The 11,516-nt window shown below is 33.1% G+C and overlaps 1 protein-coding gene across 1 annotated transcript in view; it reads right to left on the bottom strand.

The window, feature by feature from the left end:
* Window positions 1-9,511, bottom strand: part of LOC148943506 (dolichyl-diphosphooligosaccharide--protein glycosyltransferase subunit 1-like) — a 57,540-nt gene extending 48,029 nt beyond the window's left edge. Inside the window, exon 1 of the mRNA XM_089101058.1 lies at window positions 9,278-9,511. Within this exon, the coding sequence (XP_088957184.1) occupies window positions 9,278-9,487 (210 nt within the window). The 5' untranslated portion in view covers window positions 9,488-9,511. The remainder of the gene's footprint in view (window positions 1-9,277) is intronic.
* Window positions 9,512-11,516: the final 2,005 nt, after the last annotated feature.

Below are 11,516 nucleotides of genomic sequence, written 5' to 3' on the forward strand. Positions count from 1 at the left end.
ATGCTGATGAGTCAAAGCTGTTTGGTGCAGTCAATTGTGAGTCACCACCAGGTGATCTTGATCATAATCAAAACTGGACAATACAAAAGTACATGAGTTTCAACACTAACTAATGCAGCACTATACATTTTGGAGAGTAAAACCAAGGTTTTAATTATTCTATGGTTAATCCAGCTGTAAATAAAATATAAGAGCTGTGAAGTGTGGATATATAAAGAGATCTTAGTATTGTTTTTGACAACCAGCATAAATTCAACTTAAAGTGTTTATAGTAGAACTCCCTATGTTATCATAAAGTTGTTCAAGGCCCTTGTCAGACCAGTGCTTGACTTTGGAATGTTTATAGCATCACCAGGTAAGAGGGATGACATACAGCTTCTGGCAAGGGTGCAAAGGACAGCTACTAAGGTAGTAAAAAGATAAGTCTTATGATAAACAGTTTGAAGCACCCCCCCTCCTAATTGACTTGTCAACTTCCATAAGGGTACATTCAGCACTGATATAAGGGTCCATTCAAAAAACTGTTCAAGTCATCAGTAAAAGCTCAACACTTTCAATAGTTTTTCTCCTGCCATGTAGTCAACCACTGGAATAGTCTATCTGATACAACAGTCTCAACACCCAATGATGAAGCTAGTTGATGTTGAGTGGAATGGTGTTCCCTGGAAATACCAGAGAGATATATCCCTGTTTGATTGACCCCATAATTAACTATGGAAAAATTCACAGATCAAGAAGGATCTTAATTTGCTATAAAGTGCAGATAAGGAAATTAAGGTAGGTAAATTTTCGGTGGTTCATATTATTGACTTAAGTTTAAATTGACCTCTCATTTGCATCAGAAATAAACTTTACGCCCACATTCAAGAAGGCATTGAGTGGTATGTTAACAATTGAACAACTAAAAATTTAGCTTAAGGTATACCATTCTGGTCTCAAAGGAGGGGAGGGGCAGTGATTAGTAATTGGTATGAGCATTGGATTGGAAATTGAATAGCCAATTGTTCCTATAATGTATATGTATCATTATTTTATTTACTTCCTATCATTATTTTAACTAGTAAAATTCTAGACCAGCAACTTTGGGAAATTATTTGCAGTGTGTATTATTGACTTATAAATAAAGTGAACATACCAATCAATGCCCTTTTTATGCTCTTTGCAAAAATAATAATTGCTTCTATTGCAAATTCAAATTTACCCGCCCCACCCTCCTAATGTACAAATATATACACTGAATTGTAACCACACAAAGAAGTTATCAACACTAGTTAAGTTATTGAAAAGTGGTTAAAAACATATCCCTAGTTTATGAATAAGTTATTAAGAGTAACATATTCCAAAAACGCTTATTTATAAAAATTCAAACATTATTTATCAGGCAACTCAAATATAAAAACATTTTCCTACAATTTCAAGTTTTTCAAATGCTGTAAAAAAAATAGCACTGAATTTTGCTATTGAAAACTGAGGTCAACAATTCATGGTATATTCCAATTCAGGGTATATATTTACATTGTAGGGGGGGTGGGGGCAAATTTGAATTTGCAATAGAGGTGATTATTATATTTGTAAAGAGCATAAAAAAGGCATCAAGTGGTATGTTCACTTTATTTGTAAGTCAATAATATGAAATCCAAGAAATTTACTGGAACTTTTTCTAATCTTGGAAAAGGGTTAGGCTAGGAAACGAAATTCCAGGGATGGATCTACAGACCCAGGTATGTCCTAGGAAGGTATTTTGAAGTATGTAAATCCACTCCTTCTGCTTCTAGACGGCACTGACCTTTACAATTCTTTGTTATAACAGTGAAACATTGCAAATAGATCTGCTTCAACAAAATGCAAGAAAAGCCTTTTTAAAACTTCATAACTTAGCTTAATCCCAATTTATGAGGTTTCAAAGATCTGCAAATACATTTCCTGAAATTAGAAAAAAAAACAACATTGATATGGTTTAAAATTCTACAAAAAAAACAGACAACTGAAAATTAAGTTATCATATTATTTTTCAAAAATTGAAAAGGGGAAAAGACTTCTTTTTGGGAAAGACCACTTTTCTTTGGCATTTTGGAAAAATAGTAATGGGGTTTTGGACTGCCCTTTCTTTTAATTAAGCATGACACAATGCAAGTGTAGACCCAATAACCTCTCACTAGAGCCAGCCTAGTGGGAGTAATTTGTCATCATAAATTCAATGCTTGGTCTCTGTTTTGACAAGCAATTGAAATGAAAAAATAATTATATATTTAATATTTTTGATTTATAGAATAAATATCAAGATATTAAAGCTAAATTTTTAGAATCAGAAGACAATCACCTTTCTGTTAATATGTGAATAAAAATGAAACACTAAAAGGATATTTATATCAAAATACAATAATTTGTATTTCCAAAGAGGCCCTTCTAGGAAAGTCAAGTTCATTGGCCTACACAAACCTGCTCAATTCTTACTTGATAACAAGATGTGAGGTTTTAAGTTTTACAGGTCAATATCTACCAAATCATATTATTGAGTTAGGACTAAAGTGAATACACCATTCGATGCCTTTTTTTATGCTGATTACGAATATAATAACCATTTCTATTGGAAATTAAATTCAGCCCTCCCCCCCCCCTAGACAGGCTATACCTAACCCAACCGACCCCAACCCTGAATCGGCATATATAGGGGGGGGGGGCTGAAATTCATTTCCGATAGAAATTATTATTATATTCGTAATCAGCATAAAAAAAGCATCGAATGGTATATTCACTTTAGTCCTAACTCAATAATACCAAATTGCCAGAAAGAAACAAAGAACAGTATTATTGAATTATTTTTAATGTTTCATAGGTTACAAACTAAATCTCTTTAAAATATTATTAGAATATATTGAAGATCATCAATTTTTTGAAATCTGTAAAATAGATCAAGACAAAAACTGTGCTCCAATTAAAGTAATATTTCTGGCATCTCTTGACAAAGTTCGCCCTTGAAAAATATCCGAGCATCCATAGAAGAAGAAGCAGCCAAACAAATAGAAGTTAAAAGTTGTGGGAGACCACTCCCCATTAGAGACATTTACCAATGGAGACTATCAGATATTACGTTTAATAAGAATAATCCTATCCTTTCCCCTTTTCCAATAAGTATTTTTCTAAAATGTATCATAGAATCCATTCTGGAACAAATGGACTAAAATTTCTTGCATTCTCGTACCAATTTCCTAATTCAAGTGGTTCAGCTCACCTGTCCCCTCTTTGCAGGTATTGTAATATGAATAATAAAACAATTGACCACTGACTATTTGAATGTAATATGCTGACGTCCACACAACATACCTTGCTTAGTAAACTGTTAAAATGCTTCAAACACCACTAAATCTCACTATCAGCCAAGAGCCTAGCCAACTATGCTTGCACACAGAGCACAGAAATCAACATCTATCATCTTATATTTGAATTCCTTGAGTCGAAAGATCTACTGAAAGATATCTGAGAATATCTAATAAATAAGAGGCAATCAAGCCAGTAGCTCTGTAGCCCACAGAGTGAAGCAAAAGGAAAAGGGCTAAATAGTAAATACTGAAAAGCCTGCCTGCTGTGAAATAGAAGAAGAAGAAGTTGTGACATGTAATGAGAAGAAAAAGTGACATGTCCAACACAATATGAATATGGTAAAAGAAGAAAAACACCAAAATTAGTTTGATGTTCAGCAACTAGCACAATGAAACAACAGAAATCAGCAATATCTTTGTCCTTCTTTCTTGCATTATTAACTGTAGCAAAAAAAAAAAAAAAAAAAAAAAAAAAAAAAAAAAAAAAAAAAAAAAAAAAAAAAAAATGGCCTTCAATTGGAATCCATTACTAATAAGACAGTTGCTACAATACAATCACTATACAATGGATGATAAAACCATTTGCAGTAATAAACTGTAAATAAGGAGAAAACTGGCCCAATAGTAACTAAGACTCTAAAAAAGAATACTGGTAACAATTAATACAGCAAAAGAATTGGCTTTTTATGCTGATCCCAAATATATAAAATTCATTAAATTTAATATTATTGATCAAAAGCTATAAGCCTGGGGAAATTTGCTTCATTTAAAAAAGTGGAAACACTGATAAAAGGCCAAGGGAACTTAATGGCAATCACACCATCAGATTCAGCATATCAGAAAACATTAATAAAGAGGTCTCAAACTTCTATTGACAAAAATATGGAATTTCTTTTTTTTTGCCAAATAAAGATCACTTATAGGTATTAACCCACATATATCCCCCCCCCCCCCAAAAAAAAACGTCTGATCAAAATTTTATAATCAGTAATTTTGTTCAGCAAAGTTGAAAGATCCAATAACTAAGCCTCTGGGGAGGACATGACCTCCCACAATCCCAGGGGAAAGGGCTATAAGTTATGAAGTTTGCTGCTGTTTACATAGTTTTTGCTTTTTGGGAATACACAAAAATTGCAGGTGGAGGGGGGGGGGATTCACAGAGAAGGAAGAGGGAATTCCTGGCCTGATTTGAAAAAATATCAAAATTCAATAATAAAAAATTAAACTTATTCAAATGAAAGTCAGAAGCAAAATTAAAACTTAAAAATGAATCAAGATTATTCCAGGTGTGAAGTGGATTGCCCCTTCTTCAATTGCTTGCTCTTTATGCTATAGCATAAATTTTGTGTTCCAATGCTTTAAGAACAACTGCTGAAACACAAGAGCTGTTGATTTGGAATAACAAGCTTTTTTGAAGCAATAAAAAACTAACACAGTGATCAAGGGATTGAGGAGAGGGCAAACCCCTTCATATACAGAATGATTTTCTATTTGTTTTCAGTTCCAATATTGCTCTTACTTTCAGTTGAAAACTAGTTTTTTTTTATCTAATACAATAAGGCTTAATAGTCAGTCAGAGAAATTCATGTCTCAAAAAGCAACAACTTTCATTTATCAGAAAGCAAGGAGGAGAGTCTGAAAGTTTATAGCAGGCTAGTATTATCACAGTCAAGCACAACACTGGACCAAGGAAATAACAACTTTCAGACTCTAAAAAGCTATAACAAATTTAAATAGGAACCTTTCAGCTAGATATAAATTTCTCAATAAATGAGGAACTTCACCCAGAATTCATAACACAAATTGCACTTTAAAGGCTGGGGCGGATCCAGGATTTTTTTAGGAGGGGTGGGGGCAAAAAAGGTTGATCTGATAAATTTGCATTAGAAGCAAGTTTAATTAATGCAAACTTGAGTTAATTAAGTAAATTATGCTACTTTAGACTACTTTAGGGGGGGGGGGGGGAGCCCCTTGCACCCCAGGATCCCCCACTGTTTAAAGGAAACAAATATAAAAATTAACCATGGATATAGTGCAGGTTAAAGAAGGATTTAGCCAAATGCTTTGCCTGATTGTTTTTTTTCACCAGGAATTAATAGCAAATAAGAAACAAAGATTATTGATTCATTACAGGAGCTAGAAACTTGCACAAAATGCAAAGCAAGGGCAAGGGCAATTTTTTTTTTGGGGGGGGGGGGGGGGCTAAATAGGTTGATCTGATAAATCTGCGTTAGGAGCAAGTTTAATTAATGCAAACTTAAGTTAATTAAGTAAATTATGCTACTTTAGACTACTTTAGGGGGGGGGGAGCCCCTTGCTCCCCTGGATCCGCCACTGTTTAAAGGAAACCAATATAAAAAGTATCCATGGCTAGAGTGCAGGTTCAAGAAGGATTTAGCCTACTGCTTTGCCTGATTGTTTTTTTGTCACCAGGAATTAATAGCAAATAAGAAACAAAGATTATTGATTCATTACAGGAGCTAGAAACTTGCACAAAATGCAAAGCAAGGGCAAGGGCTGCAATGGTTGCTACTAATTTACAATCAAATGGTCAAAAAGCTTTTGTGTGTGATTGTATTTATTTAACAGATAGTGAATATAAATCATTACCAAGCTTAGTTGACAAGCAGAAACTAAGATAAAAGAAGAAAGAACAAATTAAGTGAGTTCAAGAGCAATAAAAGAACATGAAATAGAGCAAAAATCATTTAATTTCCTTGCAATTTGTAGTGTCTAGGAACCTACTCTGTTCAATATCTATATAAATAATATTTTTCTAGCTACAAATTATCTCACTCTTTATGCTGATGAGTCAAAGCTGTTTGGTGCAGTCAATTGTGAGTCTCCACCAGGTGATCTTGATCATAATCAAAACTGGACAATACAAAAGTACATGAGTTTCAACACTAACTAATGCAGCACTATACATTTTGGAGAGTAAAACCAAGGTTTTAATTATTCTATGGTTAATCCAGCTGTAAATAAAATATAAGAGCTGTGAAGTGTGGATATATAAAGAGATCTTAGTATTGTTTTTGACAACCAGCATAAATTCAACTTAAAGTGTTTATAGTAGAACTCCCTATGTTATCATAAAGTTGTTCAAGGCCCTTGTCAGACCAGTGCTTGACTTTGGAATGTTTATAGCATCACCAGGTAAGAGGGATGACATACAGCTTCTGGCAAGGGTGCAAAGGACAGCTACTAAGGTAGTAAAAAGATAAGTCTTATGATAAACATTTTGAAGCACCCCCCCTCCTAATTGACTTGTCAACTTCTCAAAATATTAGCACTGATATAAGGGTCCATTCAAAAAACTGTTCAAGTCATCAGTAAAAGCTCAACACTTTCAATAGTTTTTCTCCTGCCATGTAGTCAACCACTGGAATAGTCTATCTGATACAACAGTCTCAACACCCAATGATGAAGCTAGTTGATGTTGAGTGGAATGGTGATCCCTGGAAATACCAGAGAGATATATCCCTGTTTGATTGACCCCATAATTAACTATGGAAAAATTCACAGATCAAGAAGGATCTTAATTTGCTATAAAGTGCAGATAAGGAAATTAAGGTAGGTAAATTTTCGGTGGTTCATATTATTGACTTAAGTTTAAATTGACCTCTCATTTGCATCAGAAATAAACTTTACGCCCACATTCAAGAAGGCATTGAGTGGTATGTTAACAATTGAACAACTAAAAATTTAGCTTAAGGTATACCATTCTGGTCTCAAAGGAGGGGAGGGGCAGTGATTAGCAATTGGTATGAGCATTGGATTGGAAATTGAATAGCCAATTGTTCCTATAATGTATATGTATCATTATTTTATTTACTTCTTATCATTATTTTAACTAGTAAAATTCTAGACCAGCATCTTTACGAAATTATTTGCAGTGTGTATTATTGACTTATAAATAAAGTGAACATACCAATCAATGCCCTTTTTATGCTCTTTGCAAAAATAATAATTGCTTCTATTGCAAATTCAAATTTACCTGCCCCACCTTCCTAATGTACAAATATATACACTGAATTGGAACCACACAAAGAAGTTATCAACACTAGTTAAGTTATTGAAAAGTGGTCAAAAACATATCACTAATTTAAGAATAAGTTATTCATGAGTAACATATTGCAAAAATACTTGTTTATAACAATTCAAGCCTCATTTATTAGGCAACTCAAATATAAAAACATTTTCCTACAATTTCAAGTTTTTCAAATGCTGTAAAAAAAAAAATAGCACTGAATTTTGCTATTGAAAACTGCTGTCAACAATTCACGGTATATTTTTACATATTAGGGGGGTGGATAAATTTGAATTTGCAATAGAGGTGATTATTATATTTGTAAAGAGCATAAAAAAGGCATCAAGTGGTATGTTCACTTTATTTGTAAGTCAATAATATGAACTCCAAGAAATTTACTGCAACTTTTTCTAATCTTGGAAAAGGGTTAGGCTAGGAAATGAAATTCCAGGGATGGATCTACAGACCAAGGTATGTCCTAGGAAGGTATTTTGAAGTATGTACATCCACTCCTTCTGCTTCTAGAGGGCACTGACCTTTACAATTTTGTTATAACAGTGAAACATTGCAAATAGATCTGCTTCAACAAAATGCAAGAAAAGCCTTTTTAAACTTCATAACTTAGCTTAATCCCAATTTATGAGGTTTCAAAGATCTGCAAATACATTTCCTAAAATTAGGAAAAAAAAACAACAACATTGATATGGCTTAAAATTCTACAAAAAAAACAGACAACTGAAAATTAAGTTATCATATTATTTTTTCAAAAATTGAAAAGGGGAAAAGACTTCTTTTTGGGAAAGACCACTTTTCTTTGACATTTTGGAAAAATAGCAATGGGGTTTTGAACTGCCCTTTCTTTTAATTCAGCATGACACAATGCAAGTGTAGACCCAATAACCTCTCACTAGAGCCAGCCTAGTGGGAGTAATTTGTCATCATAAATTCAATGCTTGGTCTCTGTTTTGACAAGCAATTGAAATGAAAAAATAAATATATATTTAATACTTTTGATTTATAGAATAAATATCAAGATATTAAAGCTAAATTTTTAGAATCAGAAGACAATCACCTTTCTGTTAATATGTGAATAAAAATGAAACACTAAAAGGATATTTATATCAAAATAGAATAATTGGTATTTCCAAAGAGGCCCTTCTAGGAAAGTCAAGTTCATTGGCCTACACAAACCTGCTCAATTCTTACTTGATAACAAGATGTGAGGTTTTAAGTTTTACAGGTGAATATCTACCAAATCATATTTTTTATTTATGAATAAATTTAATAAAACTTTTTAGGAAGATTTTATGATTTGATCTACACAATTAATCATTTCTAAGTGTTTTTTATTTAAGTCCCCCCCCTATCTAGGCGATACCTCAAATACCCCGGACGTTACCGATATAGGGGGGGGGGCTGAAATTCATTTCCAATAGAAATGCTTATTATATTCGTAATCAGCATAAAAAAGGCATCAAATGGTGTATTCACTTTAGTCCTAACTCAATAATATGATTTGGTAGATATTGACCATTTTACATAATTTTGCTCAAGTGGATACTGGTCTTTTTTTGGATATTGGTTTTTTTAGGGTATCTGACCTGTCAAGTACTCAAATTTCTTAGATCTAGACATCAGAAGAGGGTTAACATAGTAGCTTGGCAACACCTTCTTGGAGCATGGTTTTGGCCCTAGATTCATTAGTAAAAGTTTCATTTTAGTTACCAGACCTTTTTCCAGGACAGCAAAAAGTAATTTGTCTAGAATTTTATCTTTTAACCCACCCCCTAGCCTACTCTTCCAAGTTCCACCTTTACAGTCTAATAAATCTAGACCTGATGGGACCTTGTCTAGTTTAATAAATGATTGATACCATGCAAGAAATAACACAAATAGCCTAATAAAGGAAGCCAATGTGGATACTTACACTTGTGCCAATAAATGATAGATGAGAGGCTTGTTTAGGTTCAACATAAAACAGAAATTTTTGAAGATTGGAGGACCCATCATTTTCAATAGTAAGAGTGTTGGAGATCCGTGCTAATTGACTGCCTAAATCTATAGCCCGTTCTACATTTTTCAGTTTAAGGCAGTGGGCTGATGTGATACAAAAAAGGATTGCTATTAATTCTTTCATGGCTATTGCCGGTTTTCTAATGATGATGATGATGATGACAGAGGGTGCGTTCGGTGTCGCTATCGCATTTATTAATGGTGATTAATTTATTTTTGGGTGAAATATATTCCATGTCCTCAAGTTAAAAAAAAAAAAAAAAAATAGACCCCGCCCTTTAATCACTACTGTTCAGGATTTGAAAACAATTTTTATTTTCAATTCTTATAGAGAATTAAAAAAAGAAATGGCGGAATACTCTAATGAATAAAAAATTAAAAAAATTCCTACACATGGAACATTGCAATTAATATACTTAAGAAAAATGAGATTAATGTGTAAAAATATATTTTATCATAAATTTTGTTTGATATTTCTTACTCTTGAAAGAAAATTATTTAAAAAAAAAAGTTTTTCGGAGAGAAGTGAAGAGCGAAGTTAAAACTTAAAACGAACAAAAATTATTAATTCACAACCTATCTAACATATATAGATAAAACCAGTGTAAATAAACCAACTGGTGATATTTCCCTATGTTTATAGGATTATGTAAAATTAGCACTTTACTGAAAACACAGAAGTCAAGTGTAAAAACAATAATATTGATTCGGGAGTAAAAAGTTATTATGTAGCCTCACAACAACAAACTCATCTATAAAGCTCGTTATAATCTTACTTGAGCGGTGAGATCAATAATTTGCCGTATACAATTAAACTTACCTTAAAAATTTAGGCATGAAAATAAATATTATCTTGACAGGTGCAAAGTCATTAAACAGCATAAAAAATGATCAATTGTTTTATTAGATAATATCGTCTCACCTAGTATTACTCGAAATGAAGAGCAAATAAACCATAATATGAACTCTGGAAATCCGGTTACTCCTCTCCATACAAGGGAGAATTTTAAGTTATGATACAAATTCTAAAGCGACTTTGTAGTCCTAATACTATCAAGATTGGTTCACTTCGAACTTGTCTACAAAAAAATCATAAACTGTCCTTTTCAGATCCAAAACGATACTTAATCTTTGGACTGAGGTCATTGTGAAGAATTGATGCCAAATTAAACGAAGGAAAAGTTAAGTTACAATCCTAAAATGCTTATATTTTTATACTGTTAAGTGTCCTTAAATCGTCCACTTATACTATATTAAAACTCCTATGTTGTTTTATATTTTAAGCAAAGCGTTAGATTTCTGTAATCCTAAAAACGTAAGAAAATATCGCCAGTTGTTATATTTGCACTAGTTTTATAGGTTTGTGCTAGATAGGATGTGAAGTAATAATTCTTATTAGTTTTAAGTTTCAACATCGCTCTTTACTTCGTTCGGAAAAACTTTATTTTTTAAAATTAATCCTTGTCCGTTTTTAAATTTAATTAAATAGCTGCGTTTTTTATCACCGTTTTGATCGCCGTTAAATCATCGTTTTGATAAGAATCTCTTTTCGAAGGCCGGCAAGTTCACCGTTATGCTTATTTCCGCTTTTGCTCGAGTAAAACTCTGAACGGCAATCGGTGATGTCAAACGTCTAGGGCAAAGAGCAATAGAACGTTGAATCTTGATTAGAAGGACGTTGGAAGTTCACTTTGGAATCAGCCTGGATAGAATTTAGACAATAAAATGGACAAACAAGAGCTAGAACTTTTACACTATGAAAATGGCTACTTTCAAGTAAAAGGGGAAGGTTTGAAGATGCTTTTGATCATGAAAAGTATTAGGTATAAGACAAAAAAAGGATTGAGCCTTGACTTGTAGGGAGAGCTAAGGGAGACGAAGGGCAACTAAAACCCCCTCCCACACCCACCAGTTCCCCAAACACATCCAATCAAAATTTTGAGATAGCCATTTTGTTAAGCGTAGTTGAAAGGTGCGGAAATTGTGTCTTTGAGGATGAAAACCCCCACGGCCCTCAGGACAAAGGTTGTAAGTTATGCTCTGGGAGCTTGTAAGTTTTTTTTTATAGAAAGCGCTGTCGAAGAAACATTAAAAAGGCCTCATTCGACTGGAAATTGAGAGGGCTAGTGTTCTTTTTAATAGTCAAAAGTGAG

Source organism: Artemia sp. Qi Xiang Cuo, chromosome 15, assembly GCF_049724085.1.
Source record: "Artemia sp. Qi Xiang Cuo chromosome 15, ASM4972408v1, whole genome shotgun sequence".
Taxonomy (NCBI): Eukaryota; Metazoa; Arthropoda; class Branchiopoda; order Anostraca; family Artemiidae; genus Artemia; species Artemia sp. Qi Xiang Cuo.